The sequence below is a fragment of the Erinaceus europaeus genome, chromosome 13 (genome assembly GCF_950295315.1).
Source record: "Erinaceus europaeus chromosome 13, mEriEur2.1, whole genome shotgun sequence".
Taxonomy (NCBI): domain Eukaryota; kingdom Metazoa; phylum Chordata; class Mammalia; order Eulipotyphla; family Erinaceidae; genus Erinaceus; species Erinaceus europaeus.
Genome location: NC_080174.1, coordinates 36,081,773 through 36,098,584, shown reverse-complemented (window position 1 = coordinate 36,098,584; position 16,812 = coordinate 36,081,773). Strand labels below are relative to the sequence as shown.

Here is a 16,812-nt window from a genome sequence, read left to right as displayed (position 1 = left end):
CAGGTTCAATCCCCACACTACCAAAAGCCAGAGCTGAATAGTGCTCTGGTTTAAAAAAAAAAAAAAAAAGAGTTGTTATGAAGTTGGAGAGTAGGGGCAAGGGTTGTGGTTCATATGTCATATAGTAAAGTACACACATTACCAATCAAGAGGTTCAAATTCAAGCCCCTAATCCTCATCTAAAGGGAAGTTTCACAAGTGGTGGAGGAGTGCTATGGGTGTCTCTCCACCAAGTCTCCCTCTCTATCTCTCCCTCTCTTACCCTCTCCCTCTCTTGCCTCTAGGATTATTGCTTAGGCTTGGTGTCAGCACTATGAATCCACTGCTCCCAGCAGCCATTTTTCCTTTTTTTTTTCTTTCTATTTTTATTCTATAGGACAGAGAGAAATTGAGAGGGGAGGTGAAGCTAGAGAGAGAGAGGAACACCTGCAGACAAGCTTCATCCTTTGTGAAGTGTCCTGGTGGGGAGTGGAGGCTCGAATCCAGGTCCTAGCACAGGTCCTTGTGCATAGTACTATGTGCACTTAACCAATTGTGCCACCTCCACCCTCCTCCCTCCATTTCTCCATCTCTCATCCTTTATCAAAAAGAAAAAGTAAATACAATGGTTATGGGGAGTAGTGGAGTCATACAAGCACCAAGTCCCAGCAATAACCCTGACAAAGAAAGTAAGTAGTAAATAAATAAATTAAAAGAGAGTGATCAGAGAGGGCTTCTTTGAGGAAATGATGTTTAAGTTAAAGTCTGAAGATGAATAGCACTAAAGAGGCAATAAGAGGAAAGAGCATGACTCAGAATGGAATGGAAACAGGGCAACTCAGTGGTGTTGGCAAGTCTTGGCTTCATTCCCTGGTACTATAGAAGAAGAAGAAGAGGAAGGAGAAGGAGGAGGAGAAGGAGGAGGAGGAGGAGAAAGAGGAGGAGGAAGAGAAGAAGAAGGAGGAGAAGAAGGAGGAGAAGAAGAAGGGGGAGAAGGAGAAGAAGGGGGAGGAGGAGGAGGGGGAGGAGAAGGAGAAGAAGAAGAAGAAGAAGTAGGAGTAGGAGAAGGAGAAGGAGAAGAAGACGAATGGATTTGGCCTTCAACCTAGGAAAACATGGTTAGCATAAAATGATTACATGGGCACAGAAAGAAATCAGGAACAGAGAACTTTCTCAGTCCACAACTTGGGACTATTGTCCTTTCCCAGCTTCTGCTTATTCTGCCCCACCTCAGAAACCACAGGTCAAACCCTGGGCACCAGAATGGACGTAGGAAGCTTGGGCTGAGTAGTGCCAGAGACAGAGCCTACAGAGCTATCCAGACTTTTCTCACCCTGCTCTCCCCAAATGTTTCCCCCTCACCTCTATCTTGTCGGGCACTTCCAGTCTTGTCTGTGGAGGAGCCTTGACAGCAATCACTGTCTGCTCCTTAAAGTTGCCCATGGCACGGAGATCCTGGTAAGTCACATAGGCAAGCATAAGAGCAGCAGAGTTAAGGGAAGTGACTGACCAAAATTCAAACTCCTAGCCTGCCAGGTGGCGATCTAACCCACCTCAGCTACGTCTCTGAACATCTTATACTGATTCTTTATATGGCTTGTAGAGATAAAGAAGAAATAGTAGAAAGTATAACCTGTTATTTTCATATCACAAGCTACCTCAGATCCCTTTAGAAAGTAAGTGTGGGAGTTGGGCGGTAGCGCAGCGGGTTAAGCGCATGTGGCACAAAGTGCAAGGACTGGCCCCCAGCTCCCACCTGCAGGGGAGTCACTTCACAGGTGGTAAAGCAAGTCTGCAGGTGTCTATCTTTCTCTCCCTCTCTTTGTCTTCCCCATCTCTCTCCATTTCTCTCTGTCCTATCCAACAATGACAACATCAATAACAACAACAATAACTACAAAAATGAAAAACAAGGGCAACAAAAGGGAAAATAAATAAATATTAAAAAAGAAAGTAAGTATAAGTATATATCATTTATAGCATACTGCTATATTGGGTTTTTATATATAAGTTTCATCTCTCAAACTAGATCATGAGCTCTGAGAAGACAGGAATACGTCTTGTTTTATTATCCTTCCAAAAATGCAAGGCCCAGAGCCAGGAGACAGCTCAGAAGGTAAACTGCTTCATCAGGTGTGATGCCCTTTCTGGGTTTAATCCCTGACATGTGAAAGCACTACATGGAATTTGGTCTCTCTGATCCTGTACCCCAATTATATAGAATAAAAATATTGGGTCAAAGAGGCTGCTGAGTAGTACTATGCATGGGAGAAGACTTGGTCAGCCCTCAACAATGCATTTAAAAGAAAGACCAGATAGAAAAACCAAGTAGAAGGTTAACAAATGTATAAAAAGCATTAGTGAAGTCCATGCTCTTTGGCCTTACCATTTTAAAAAAAATGTTTATTTATTCCCTTTTGTCGCCCTTGTTGTTTTATTGTTGTAGTTATTATTACTGTTGTTATTGATGTCACTGTTGGATAGGAGAGAGAGAAACAGAGAGAGGAGGGGAAGACAAAGAGGAGAGAAAGACAGACACCTGCAGACCTCCTTCACCACTTGTGACGCGACTGCCCTGCAGGTGGGGAGCCAGGGCTTAAACTAGGATCCTTACGCCGGTCCTTGTACTTTGCACCACCGGTGCTTAACCCACTGTGCTACCGCCTGACTCTCTGCCCTTATCATTTTAATCCCAGGAATCTCATGTAGGGAAAAAATATTTTTGAGGGAGTCAGGCGGTAGCACAGCGGGTTAAGTGCAGGTGACACAAAGCACAAGGACTGACATAAGGATCCCAGTTGGAGCCCCTGCCTCCCCACCTGCAGGGGAGTCGCTTCACAAATGGTTAAGCACATCTGCAGGTGTCTATCTTCTCCCATCTCTGTGTCCCCTCCTCTCTCCATTTCTCTCTGTCCTAACCAACAACAATGACATCAATAACTACAACAATAAAACAACAAGGGCAATAAAAGGGAATAAATATATATTTAAAAAAAAGAAATTTGTAAAAATGTTCTATACACAAGGATACTTTTTACAATGTTGCTTTATAAAAGCAGAAATCTAGAATCAATCTATATATCTAAGTCTTATCAACAAGCCAAAGTGTATTCTGAGGACATTCTCAAACCATACAAAATATGAGGTAAGCCCTAAGATTGCTATTTTTATACTTAAAAAAATGGTCCATTATTAATCACTTCATTTCATTCAACCAAATAGGAAGAATATAAAACACAGAAAAAATATGCTAAACAAAGAAAAGCAGGCTATAAAAAGATATGTACAGTAGACACACACCAAATCTAAATAAGATACACTCTGCATAAAGGCAAAGAACAATGGCTATGTTGCAGAGAAAGCTACTTCTTTCTTTTCATTTTCCAGATGTGATGGATGTAAAGGGGTTACTCAGAATTTCTGGGTCTCTCCCATGCATACAGGAGGTATATATGTTACAAACAAAATGATCTTTTTTCTCTCATTAAAAAAATATGCAGTTGACCTTTGAATTACATGGGATGGGATTAAGTGGGTTCTTTTATTCATGGGTAGACACCACATTAGAAGAATTTACAGAAAACAGGACTTAGTGGAGAACAGTGCTTCTAAGCCAGTGCCAGACAATGAAGATGTAGGGACAGTCCCAGAAAACCAATTGGCATTAGAGAATCTGGCAGGTGTCCACATTATTCAAGAGTACTTGTCACTTCTTTTATCATATGGAGCTGCATATGTTATAGGCACTAAAGATAAAGCAAGTAGTGGAAGGAGGACTGATACTGATGAAGTCTGAGAAATGAAAAAGTAAAGCAAACAAAAATTATGACGTATTTGTATAAAGTCTATCAAGCTTGATTGCCTCTCATGCCTCCCCTTCCATTTCCTTTGTCTCTCTCACCTGAGACAGCAAAGCCAACCCGTCTTCATCAGTCTATTCCAACTGATGAAGTGATAAAGACTTTGATTATGATACATTTCCACTTAATGAATAGTAAATATGAAATATGTTCTTAGTGAAAAATAAATATAAAGTATGTTCATATTATGGGTAAAGCTTCCACTCAAGAAGGCTACTTGTTGTTAAAAGTTTCAGTTGACGGGAGTCGGGGGGGGGGGTAGCACAGCGGGTTAAGTGCAGGTGGCGCAAAGCACAAGGACCGGAGAAAGGATCCCAGTTTGAGCCCCTGGCTCCCCACCTGCAGAGGATCCCGGTTTGAGCCCCTGGCTCCCCACCTGCAGGGGAGTCGCTTCACAGGTGGTGAAGCAGGTCTGCAGATGTCTGTCTTTCACTCCCCCTCTGTCTTCCCCTCCTCTCTCCATTTCTCTTTGTCCTATCCAACAACGATGACATCAATAATAACTACAACAATAAGACAACAAAAGGGAATAAATAAATAAATAAATAAATATAAAAATTAAAAAAAAAAGTTTCAGTTGAGTGGCTTGGGAGGTGGTCAGTAGACTCTCAAGTATGAGAATCTGTATTCTATCTGCCTCATCACATGTCCCACAGCGATGTTTTGGTTCTTTCCTTCTCTCTCATTAATAAATAAAAATTTTAAAAGTATTAATTGAGGCTTAGGTACATAGGATAATGATTATGCAAAAGACTCTCATTTCTCTCTCTCTCTCTTTTTTTTTTTTGTCTCCAGGTCTTATTTCTGGGGCTCAGTGCCTGTACTATGAATCCTGCTCCTGGAGGCTATTTTTTTCCCCTTTTGTTGCCATTGTTTATTGTTGTTATTGTTGTTGGACAGGACGGAGAAAGGAGGGGGAAGAAGGGGGGAGAGAAAGATAAGACACCTGCAGACCTGCTTCACCACCCATGAAGCAGGTCCTTACGCTTTTGGGCCATGTGCACTTAACCCACTGTACTACCACCCAGCTCCTAGACTCTCATTTCTAAGGCTCTGAGGTCTCAGGTTCAATCTCTACCACCACCATAAGCCAGAGCTAAGCCATGCTCTGGTATCTCTCTCAATTAAAAAAATGGGGGGGGGGGGAGAGGCAGTGGTTAAGTTCACGTAGTATGAATCACAAGGACTCGTGCAAGGATCCAGGTTCGAGACCCTGACTCCCTATCTGCAGTGGGGGAAGCTACACAAGTGGAGAAGCAGGTGTGCAAGTCTCTCTCCCTCTCTATCTCTCCCTCCTCTCTCAGTTTCTCTGTTCTATCCAATAAAAATGGAAAAAATAGCTTCCAGGAGCAGTGGATTCGGAGTGTCAGCACCAAGCCCCAGCAATAACCCTAGACGCAAATAATAATAATAATAATTTTTTTTTTTTGATTTTCAACCATTTGGGGGTTGGCATCCCAAACTCCATGCTGTTCAAGGATCAACTGTACTTGTTTTTTCCCATGAGAAAGTAACTTCAGTTGAGTTGAAAGGAGGAAGGAAGAAATAGATCATTAAACCCCAAGGCCAGGTTATTCCCAGTAGGTATGTACTACATCAACTCTGGGTATATATGAAGATGCAACAGACCTGACCCCTGGCCCCTTTCCCCAACCACAGAGGATATTTCTTGTTGGCCTTGTCCTCAGTCAGTTGCTTGAAGTTCAGAGAGCAGCTCTGGATGAACTGGTCCAAGGACTGCTCTACTTTCATCAGCTCCTTCAGCTCCTGCTCCAGCTGCTGCTGTTTCCCAGGCCGGGTGGGGTCTTCAAATATTCCTCTGCCTCTGAGAACAGAGTAGTCCATTATCCCATGTCAGTCTCAATCCACATCCAGACACCCCATCCCCAGAGGTGCCATGCAGAGCTGTGTCAAAACTATACCACGCAGATCAGGGTAAAACTCTAGGACAAGGCCATTCCCAGGCTCTAAGCTGGTGCCCCCTGGGTTGTGCAAACCAGTGGTCCTGCCTAGCTCCCAGGGAGCCGCCGAACTGAGAACTCAAGGTTTGGGGATTGGGCCAAGGAAAAGAGACAAGTCAAGGCCTGAACCCCACTTTTGAGGGGCTCTCAACTTGGTTTACCCAGGGCATCAGTTTCTCCCTGATAGCAGGGAGCTAGAGTACCCTCAGTCCTGATTCCCCTGCCTGGATTCTCTTCATGCCAGGGAATACAGACTTTTCTCTGTAACACCCTGCAGAAAAGAAAAAGAACCTGGAGTACTCATATTTCAGACCTGGAAGGAGTTTGGGTTACTACCACTGAACTCCAGGGGAATTTCCCAAAGTATAGGAGGGATCTTGGGACCCCTGAGGATTTGTTTAGGTCTTTTGATATCTTAGAAATCACTGCCTGCCCTGTCTTGCTATGCTGTCCAGCACATACATAGCTCTATCATCTTCCACTTATGCACATTAGCTCTAGTTCTAGCATGTAGCCTATTGACGTTACTCTCATCCGTCCCCAACATTCACACTCACAGTATTATCTCTGGCTCTGCCTGCAGCAGTATACCCCTGGGTGCCCCTGGCCCTAGCCCTGGTACTCACACCCACTGGATGTTGTTCTTGGACTTTTTGCGGATGAGCTGGATGCCCTCCAGCACATTGGTGATGTCATAGATGCGCCGTTTCTGTACATCCAGCACCTCAGCTGCCCAGTTCAGGTCCAGGACACCATCCTCAGACTCACTCAGGAGATAAATGAACTTCTTGGTGAGCAGCCCCAGTGATGTGTCATACCGAGTCTTCTCTCCTGGGGACTTGGGAGCTGGGGAGAAAAGGGGCCCACTCAGTGCTCAGAGAGGGCCAGGCTGAAGGATCACCCTTCACATCAGCACCCACTTTCTAGTTTACAGAGTAGTGTGAGACAGCGGGTTCTTCACACCACTGTTCAAACAGAGAACCTGAAACTTGAGAGAGGAAAACTGACTTACAGGGTCAGGTAGTGGCACATCTAGTAGAATGCACGTGGTACAATGTGCAAGGGGCCAGGTTCAAGTCCCCAACCCCCAGCTTCAGAAGGGAAACTTTATGAGTGGTGAAACAGTGCTGCAGGTATCTCTCTTTTCTCTCCCCACCCCCAGTTCCCTCTCAAATTCTAAAAAAAAAAAGAAATGGTCACCAGAAGTGGTGGATTCATTATGCAGGCACTAAGCCCTATCAATAACTCTGGTGGCAATAAAATAAATAAAATGAAATGAAAAAAGATTTAGGAGTAGTGTGTCAAGGCTAGAAAGCAAATGTTCTAACTCCCTCTTCAGAAACCATTCATGCAGACATCACACCACCAAGAACAATAACAAATGCTTACTATGTGTAGGTCACTACTCTAAGTACTTTCCATATGTAACAAATATAGTCCTTACAACACCCTATAAGGCTGATACACAACCATCTTCATTTTATAGATGAGAATATGGATGATCAAGCAGGCTAAGCAGTGTGTTCAGTGTACTCAGCTAAAAAGTAGCAAAGCTGTTATTTAAATCCAAGTATCCTGGATTCTGGAGCCAAAGAAAGACTCTGGGTCTTCCTTTCTATTATCCTATCCCACCTGTTAACTAGGAATTTGGAATTAGGGTAGGAAAAGAATGACATGCTTAAATTTATGAAGACATTTATAGACTTGCCATGGAAACCATCAGAGCCACCTCCTATACCTGCAGGTATATCCCAGTGGTTATCTGAGAGGAACCAGTCCTATAACATCAAATGGGGCAGGGTCATGAAAAGGTCTCTTTCTTAATGAGGTCAGTGTCACAAGACCATATCTCAGTGGCAGCATCTTAAACCACAAATGGACTTTAGCAATCAAATGAATTGCAAATCATAGAGCATGTTACTGGCATACTAGTTCTGGAAACGAGTTTCAGTGGGCTTCAGATTCCTCTGGAAAGGAACTTTAAAACCCTTACCACAGGAGGCCAGGCAGTAGCGCAATGGGTTAAGCACACATGGTGAAGCACAAGAATCAGTGTAAGGATCCCTACTTGAGCATCTGAGCCCCTGGCTCCCCCCTTTCAGGGGGTCCGCTTCACAAGCAGTGAAGCAGGTCTACAGGTGTCTACGTCTTTCTCTCCCCTGTCTTCCCTTCCTCTCACTACTTCTCTCTGTCCTATCCAGCAACAACAGCAATAGCAATAACAACATCAACAAGGGCAACAAAATGAAAAAAAAAAAAAAAAGGCCTCCAGGAGCAGTGAATTCGTAGTGCAGGCACTGAGCCCCAGCTATAACCCTGGAGAAAAAAAAAAAAAAAAAACCTTACCAAAGAGGTGGCAAGCATAGGCTATATGCTTAGACATGTAGACTGGACAATTTTGCAATCATGACAGACATTACTGACTTATCAGCAGGCTTAGGATGCTTCAATAAAGAGCTCTGGATAGCCTCTATCAAGCAATTGGAAAAGAAACTTTCTATTTTTGATCATGCTGCACCTTATTTTATAGACGAGACAACTAAGCTTTAGAAAAGAGGAGTGACTCAGGGTCAGTTGGTGGTACACCTGGTTAAGTGCACATATCACCATGCTCAAGGACATACTATGCACAGGGACCCAGGTTCAAGTCCCCACTCCCCACCTGCAGGAGAATGCTTCATGAGAAGTGAAGCAAGATTTGCAGGTGTCTTTCTTTCCCCTTCTCTATCTCCCCTTTCATCTAAACTTCTCTCTGTTTGTCAAATAAATAAAAATAAAAAATGAAAAGGAAGGTAGGAAGAAAGAATGAAAGAGAAAGAGAGAAGGAAAGAAAGAAAAAAAGAAAGAAAGAAAGGAAGGAAGGAAGAAAGAGAAAGGAAGAGATGAGGAAATGGAAAAAATGGCTGCCAAGAGCTATGGATTCATATGTGAGCCCCAATGATAATGCTAGTGAGGGGACAAAAGACTATTTAGGCCAGAGAACAGTCCCACTCAGACCCCAAATTCCAGCCCTCCTCTCCCTATCTATTCACATGCCTTCACTAGATCTCCAACCACCCAACAACATTCCTCCCTACTAACACATTTCCCATTTTCACCAGAATAGTGACTGAAAAATACCAAGAGACAGAAATTCCCTCCAACTTAGCTTTAAGAAGGCACTGCTTGATCTTAAAAAACCTTTGAGGTGACATACATTGGATTAGTGCCAAGAGCACTTCCTTCTGATCACTTACTAAGGTCTCTATCTGTATGTGGGAGACCCTTAGGTCCTGCTCCTCTCTGAACAGAATTCCTTCTTCTAAAACAGTCCAGATTAAAGTAGATGTAAAGACTTTAAACAAAGGAGTTTCCCTATAAAGTGTTGGTACTCACATCCAAATCTGGAGGGTTCTGTGTGGTGTAAAAGGGGTGCAAGTCACTCAAACTGTGTGAGTAGAAGGGAGATAATATGGGGGCTGGGTGGTGGCACACCTAGTAGAGTGTATATGTTCCAATGCTCAAGGACCTGGGTTAAAGCTCCTGACCCCATCTGCACTGGGGGAAAGCTTAATGAACAAGAAAACAGTGCTGCAGATATCTCTTTCTCCCTCCTCCTGCCCTCTTGATTTATGTCTCTATAAAATAGATAAATAAAATATTTTTAAATATTTATTTCCCTTTTGTTGCCCTTAATTTTTTTGTTGTTGTAGTTATTATTGTTGTTGTTATTGATGTCATTGTTGTTGGATAGGACAGAGAGAAATAAAGAGAGGAGGGAAAGACATAGAGGAAGAGAGAAAGACAGACACCTGCAGACCTGCTTCACTTCCTGTGAAGTGACTCCCCTGCAGGTGGGGAACTAGGGGCTCGAATGGGGATCCTTACGTTGGTCCTTATGCTTTGTGCCACCTGTGCTTAACCCACTGTGCTACCACCCAACTCCTGATAAATAAAATATTCTAAAAAGAAGGAGGAGGGACCAGGTGGTTGCACACCTGGTTAAGCATACACATTACAGTGCACAAAGAGGCAGGTTCAAGCCCCTAGTCCCCACCTGCAGAGGGAAAACTTCAAGTGATGAAGTATTTATCTGTTTCTCTCCCTCTCTATTTCCCCCTCATGTCTCAATTTCTCTCTGTCTCTATTCAATAAGAAAAATAAATAAATAAATGAAATAAAATAAAGAAGGAGGAGGGGAGGGGGGATAATTTACCTACCCAGCAGAATCAAGTGAGAACCCATGGGAAATGGTTTTGTAAATCAGAAAGCATATGATGTGGGCAAAGCTATTGTCCCTGGACCCTACCCACCCCACCCCCAGTCTTCTGGGCCCATCCTTAGATGTGTCAGCAGAGCTTACTTTTGGGGCTCGGGAGGCCATCCACTCTAATGCTCTTCCCTTTGGGAGTCCGGAATTCAGGGACTGCAGGCCTCCCGATTCCCTCCAGGTCCAGCTTCCTTTTGGCCTTGGAGAGAGAGACAGGGTTTGAGAATCATTACTTCTTTAGCCTTTCCCCAGCATGGGTTTCAGAGTGTAGGAGCCATTTCTCCTTGGTGAAATACCACAGCACTTGCTAAAGAAATTATCAATATCTGGAAAATGAGCTTTCAGGGAAATGAAGTCCTGGGTTTTGTTGTTGTTTGTTTGTTTGCTTTCCTTTATTGGGGGATTAATGCTTTACAATTGACAGTAAAATACAACAGTTTGTACATGCATAATATTTCCACATAACAATGCAACCCTCACTAGGTCCTCCTCGGCCATAATGTTCCAGGAAGGTCCTGGATTTTGAGTGACACACAGCACCTCCCTCCTCTGAGACCCAGTACTTGAGACCCTACCAGTCTGGTCCAGGGCTTGGGGCTCCTTAATAACAGGCCCCAAAGAAACTTTCATATTCCAGAGAATGATGCAGTGAGGAAGAGGTGGGTGGGGCCTAAACCTCAAGGGGGTGCTCCCCTCTCTACTCCCCCCCCACAGAAGCAGCTGGCGTAGCCAGAGCGGGTGCCCATCACAGTCCCACAGCTGGCCTTTATCAGGGTGGGGCCGGGCATCCGCCCAGGCCCAGGGGACTTCCTGGCTTGGTGCCACACCCCGGGGTGGTGCCCACATCAGGGAAGCAATGCAAACAACCCCCACCCCATATTTGGACTCCATCTCCAGGGCCCCAGGGCCTCCTGAATAGACTCTAATTGCCATTCTTTCTTTGCAGAGAGGGGCAAACAATGAATCCTTCCCCTGTGTCTTAAGGACAAGCAGCTGAGGTCCCCCAGCTGCCCCACCTCCTGTTCCCGCCAAGCTTGGGAAACACCTGCTGGGGAAATCAAACCACAGACCCATCTGCTCTTCTCCACCCACCACCACCAGGCCCCAACTAGGTCCAGAAGCTACACTGGTCCGGAAGGGGCCTCTCTTTTGGTTAGGGCTGGGCTAGAACAGGGCAGGGGCACTAGGGCACAGGTTAGAGGGATAGGCTTAAAGCTCCCGGCTTTCGTGGGCTCTCTGAAACTTGAGGAAATACTAGTAGTCAGTTTCCTCCTCTATAAACTGAGGCAGGAAAATATCTACCCTGGGGGGAGGGTACTTTGAGACTTGAGAAGCTACTGCTATAAAGTGCTTGGACAGGGGCTCAGCACACAGTAGGCCTTCAGGAATATGGAGTCCCTTCATTAACATTTATTCTCAACAGCCTCCTTGGCATACCCTTCTGGGGGATCACTGAGTCCACTTCCTTCCTCTCCCCTTACCCTAGTCCCCTAGATACCCCTACCCTGGAAGGAACAGAGACCTATTTTAACCTTTGGTAGTGAGGTCATGCTCGGCAGGGCTGAGACTACTAACCGCTGCTGAGTACAGCTGGGCTAACAGGTGTGGAAGATGGTGGTCACAAATCCTCCTGCTCTGGGGGCCGGGGGGGGGGGTGATGTACCCGATTAAGTGCATATATTATCAAGCACATATATTATCAAGCACATATATTATCAAGCGCAAGGACCAGGGTTCGACCCCTGCTCCCCACCTGCAGGGGGTATGTTTCATGAGCAATGAAGCAGATCTGCGGGTGTCTGTCTTTCTCTCCCTCTATCTCCCTTCCCCTCTCAATTTCTCTCTTTTCTATCTAATTAAAGGAAAAAAGGCTGCCAGAAGCAGCAGATTCATAGTGCTGGCACAGAAGCCCAGTGATAACCCTGGTGGCAAAAAAAAAAAAAATCTCTTGGCTCCCCCTAACTTAGCCTCCTCCAAGAAGTCTTCGGGATTGATTTAAGGAACATTATTCCTTGGCTGCACAAGCCTGTATGGTCATCCTTCATTCTTATTCCACACGTCTCTCTATTCAAGACTCTCTAAGTCTCCCTGAATATTCCTTTCCTAACTTCCAAATTCCCAGATTGTAGGGAAAGTGGTCTGTCCTATTCCTATTGTGTCTCCAAATAAAGGCCTGATCACTCACTGAAGCTTTCCACATGCCCCAACATTTATCACCTCATTGAATCTTCTCAGTATCACTAATCCCCATTTGACAGCCAAAGTGAGAGATTTAGTGAGCTCCTAGGCCTTCATCAATTCTGACCTAGGTGACCTATCCCAGGAGCCTCTATCCATTAATCTGAAGGAAACTCAAGGACAGGGAAAGGAAGAGAAGGTCAAGCTGAAGCTGGGGTAGGACAGCCTGAGCCTCCCTGCCCACAGAGCATCACTACCAGTGAAGCAGGGAGAACTTGGACAGCCTTGGCCAGAGTAATCATGCTATCTGCACAGTGGTCCTGCAGCATTTGTGCTGGCAAGCTCTCTTGGACATTCAGAGAGATCAAGCCAGGTGCCAAAGGTTGCACAAAGGGCAGAGCCATTCTGAGCCCAGGTCTGTCAGACTTCAAAGCCAGGCTTCCTCAGCTTCATCCCACGCACATTCCCCCCAGAACTTTCCGGAATTTGGAACAAGGCCTGGCTTTGACCAATCATTTTATTACACACACACACACACACACACTCCATCCCTTTTCTTATTCTCCCTCACTCTTATCTGGTGCTCCCAAGACCCCTAAGCAGTAAAGTGTACCCAGATACATCTGACACCTTTGGGTACTGCCCAGAGAAAGGTCAGAAACCACTCCCTTCTGGGCAGCAAGGTAAGGAAACCAGGGCTCTGAAGAAAGGTAACTGACCAATGTCACATATAATGTATGTTTGCAGCCAGGTGTCCCCTCAACCCTGAGTCCTAAGTGAAACGATAGGAGAAGCAAGTCTGTTGAAAGCCTCAATTTCAGTTTCCAGCTCTGCTACTGGGTAGCTGCCTGGCCTCTCTGAGCTTGCATTTCCTCCTCTGACTTGCCTTGTCAGGTTATTTGTTAAAATGCTCCTTACCTTTCATGTTTCTCAGAAGAAATATGCTACAAGGAAAGAACTTTGTAGAACCCCACCCTCTTTGCAGTTCCCTACAAAGATGAAATGCAATCGTGCAATGTGACTGGTCAGAGCAAGGACTCAACCAAGGAGATCCCAAAGCCTCCTCGAGAAAGTGGTGAAAGAAGCACTATGTAGAAAGCAAGAAGACCTGGGCTCTGCCACCAGACTTAATTGCCATCCCTGGGCAGTGCTTGAAGTCCCTTTAAACAGCAGCTCCCTAACAAATCCTGCTCAACCTGCACTTTGCAGCCTGGCCACAAAGCAAGTTGCCACACCCAGGGTTGGGTCTGGAGCAGTTCCAGGTCACACCCTGACAAAATGAGTAAGCAGGGGGCCAAGGCCTGCCCATGGAACTGGGGGGCTGGGGAACATCTAGAAGCTGACATGCTGAAGAGGTTTTAGCTTTGCAGGTTTTTAGAGTACAAAGAGACATCCCACTTATTGGCTTACAACTTGAACAAGTGACTATTCAGTTTCCTCATCTGTTAGCTACCTCACCCCCGGACTTCTTGACCAATGATAACAAATAAGAGTTCAAAGAGTGCTCAGCACATGAGAAGCAGAGAGCATAAGAGAGTCATTACTTCTGTGATCAGTGAGCTCCTCCAATAGGAAGGTAGAGACAGAAGCATCCAGGTTCCTCTGTTTGGCCTGTAAAATTAGAATAATACTAATATTTCCTTCCTCATAATTGGAAATAATGTTCAGAAAGGAGTTCTGAAAAAGGTAAAACTGTTGAGTATGGAAAAGCTCAATTCCAGCTAAAGTGAGTTAAGGCTTTGCCTGCACCCAGAGATGTCTAGGGGTGTGTGCTAGACCGGCACAGATCTGGCCAGAAGCTCCTACAGAAGTGAGGAGTGGTCTTATCCTATACTTGATCTTATCCACCACTCACAATCAAGCAAACTGACAACATCACCATCTCTCCTCCTGCAGTCCACTTCCAAAATCCAGTCAGAAGATGGATGTGACCTGAGATTAGTTAGCCTGCAAGTGTCAACCCGGCTTTGTACCTAGCACGTTATGATTGGGCCCTCCTCAATCGCTATGGAACAGGCCATGGCCGGTGCGCTGCTATGTTCCATCGCTGGGGAGCCAGAGACGACCCGAACTGCCCCTGCGGCTACAGACAGACTATGACCCACATAGTCAACGACTGCCACCTCTCCAGATTCAAAGGTCTCGAAACTTTACATCAGGCTCAACCTGACGCTGTTGACTGGCTACGGAAGAAGGCCAAACGCTACAAGAAGTTAGCCCCACAGCTATTCCATGCACACATTCTCAAGAAAAGGAAGCCAAAGCCCAGGCTAGCACTGAAAGCTGTCCAAGGACTCACAATAAGTTAGTGGCAACCATGCTATCATAACCAAAACCCTGGCTCTTCAAACATCACCATCCCTAGCCCTCCAGGGCTTTTCCCACTCCACCCCCACTCTATGGCTGTTTCAATTTTCACTGGCTCCAAGAATTCCATTCCCACAAAACACACCCTGTGCCTGGTGTCATCATACCCTGGGCCCTCCCTGGCAACAGGCCTGGGGGTTTGAGAAGGAAACAGTCAATCCAAACAGGAACCCCAGGGGCTGCCCCAACTTGCACCTGCTACTGGCTGTCTGGGAGGAAAGAATGGACTTGGGTGGGGGTGGGGACCTAGGGCAGAGAGTTGAGAGTGTGATTTGTCGGATGAAAATTGTAGTGACTGTCCAAGCTAGACCTCCCCAAATTTTAAAGTTTCCAGTGCATCCCTTATATCAAGCCCTGTGCCTGGACAATAACTGGTGCCCAATACTGGCTTCTGTGTCAAGCAATGAATGAAGGAATGAATGAATGGTATTGATGTTGGCTCCATGGACTTCCCCAAGGTCACAGGGTGCTCTGAGGGTAATAAGTTGGGTCTCCGCACTCCCAGTGCAGTGCTCAGTCACCTCCTCACTGGGTGAGGTTATTTCACCCCACAACTGAAAATGAAGAGCTACTCAGATGTGAGGGGTGGCAATGGGATGTGAGGGGTGGCGATGGGAAGTTTTGGAAGTTCGCCTTCTCACTCCCCAAACTCTGACCTGCCTGACACGAATTAATCCCCAGTGCTCCTCCGCCCTTCCCCACACCCGGCAAAGCAGAGGGAGACGCGGAGGCAGGGGATGGGGGCCCAGGATTACCGGCAGCCGGCCAGCCGGCACGCAGCGCACAGTTTGGCCCTCCGGTCCGTGGGGGGTGGCGTCGAGGCAGGTGCCGGGCACCGCAGCGGAAGACACAGTCTGCGCATACAACTGAGTGTAGTAGGTGGCGGTGGCCTGGCAGAGCTGCGGGCTGCTGAGACCCGGCGGCCACAATTCAGTGGGGCTCACAGCGGCCAGCCCCGTCAGGGTCGGCCCAGGGGCCGGTGCCAGGGTCGCGGGTCCTCGAAGCATGGCGAGCGCAGCGCCCCCTACCCAGCAGAGCCTGGCGCTCCCGCGGGCACCTGCAGGGTCCCGAGCCGGCGGCGGCTTACTCGGCCCGCGGCATGGCGCGGAGGTCGGGGGAAGCCGCCAGTGGGCGCCTGCTGGGCAAGGCCGGACCCTCCCCTCCTGGCCAGCCGCCTAGCCCAGCAGCGCTTGGAGATCGCCCTGCGCCGGCGGCGGCCCGCAGAAGCAGAGGCTGCCCCGCCCAGGGGGCGGCCGCGACCCAGACCTGCCCGCGCCCCCAAGGCCTCCGCGCCTGGGTCCGACCTACTCTGGGGGTGGGTCTCGGAGGTGCTGCGGGCTCGGAGGAGACGTGCACAGCTCGGCGTGGGAAGGAGGGGAGCCGATTGCATAGACTCCCTCTCACTTTGCTCTTTGGCTCCGGAGCCTTTCTCTGCCTTTTTTTTTTGCTTCCTCTCTTTTTTTTTTTTAGCGCCAAACTGCGTGCCGCGAAATTCGGATCTCCCGCGGAAAATGTCGCCCCGCGATTGGTCGCTGCAACGAGCACAGGCTCCACCCCCCGGAAAGGAACAGTCCCCCGCCCAGGATTGCAACACGAGCTTTCTCACTTAAAGGGGCCACCACACCTGCTGTCTCCTGGCAGCCTGCCGACACTAGCAGCCAGCGAAACAGACTCCGCGGTTGAGGTGCAGAGCTGCTGAAACGGTGTGCAGAGCGTGGAGGAAATAACCCGGATTTCTTGGGAGTGAGGGAAAATGTTTTGAAGTGAAATCCTGACCTGAGTGCCAGTCCCACCAAGCTCTTACAGGATTCAGACCTTTTGTTGGTTTTATTTTGTTTTATTTTATTTTGGAGCCAAACATGGTTGCTCTACTAGAATGTTATTTATTTACATCCATACCCTCGCCTCCTCACACTACCCCCGCACGCTTTCCTTCCTCTAACTAAAAGCTAGGAACCTGTTCTCTATACCCCACCTATAGGGCTACTAAGATCTATTGAACACCTGCAGTGTGCCTAGCTAAAGCATAACATGTATTTTTTGTTTGTTTTGTTTTGTTTTTACTTTAATCCCACACTCCTTGGGAGAGGGATGATTTTAGCAAAGATGAAAAATCAGAGACTGGGTAACTTACCCAAGGTCTCACACAGATTCATCTGAGAACTGGTCAAGCGTTGCTGGACAAATCCATTCCTGAGTCCTTGTTTGTTCCAACAAA

At 46.8% G+C, this 16,812-nt stretch overlaps 1 protein-coding gene across 3 annotated transcripts in view; it reads right to left on the bottom strand.

The window, feature by feature from the left end:
* Positions 1 to 15,896, bottom strand: part of E2F2 (E2F transcription factor 2) — a 30,286-nt gene extending 14,390 nt beyond the window's left edge. For 2 of the 3 annotated variants that reach the window (XM_060205505.1, XM_060205507.1), the window contains exons 1-5: positions 15,350 to 15,896; positions 10,143 to 10,248; positions 6,427 to 6,646; positions 5,506 to 5,664; positions 1,342 to 1,456 (exon numbers count right to left, since the gene is read on the bottom strand). In XM_060205505.1, the coding sequence (XP_060061488.1) occupies positions 1,342 to 1,456; positions 5,506 to 5,664; positions 6,427 to 6,646; positions 10,143 to 10,248; positions 15,350 to 15,601 (852 nt within the window). In that variant the 5' untranslated portion in view covers positions 15,602 to 15,896. The remainder of the gene's footprint in view (positions 1 to 1,341; positions 1,457 to 5,505; positions 5,665 to 6,426; positions 6,647 to 10,142; positions 10,249 to 15,349) is intronic. The other variant, XM_060205506.1, reaches the window with a different exon arrangement.
* Between the last annotated feature and the right edge of the window lie 916 nt (positions 15,897 to 16,812).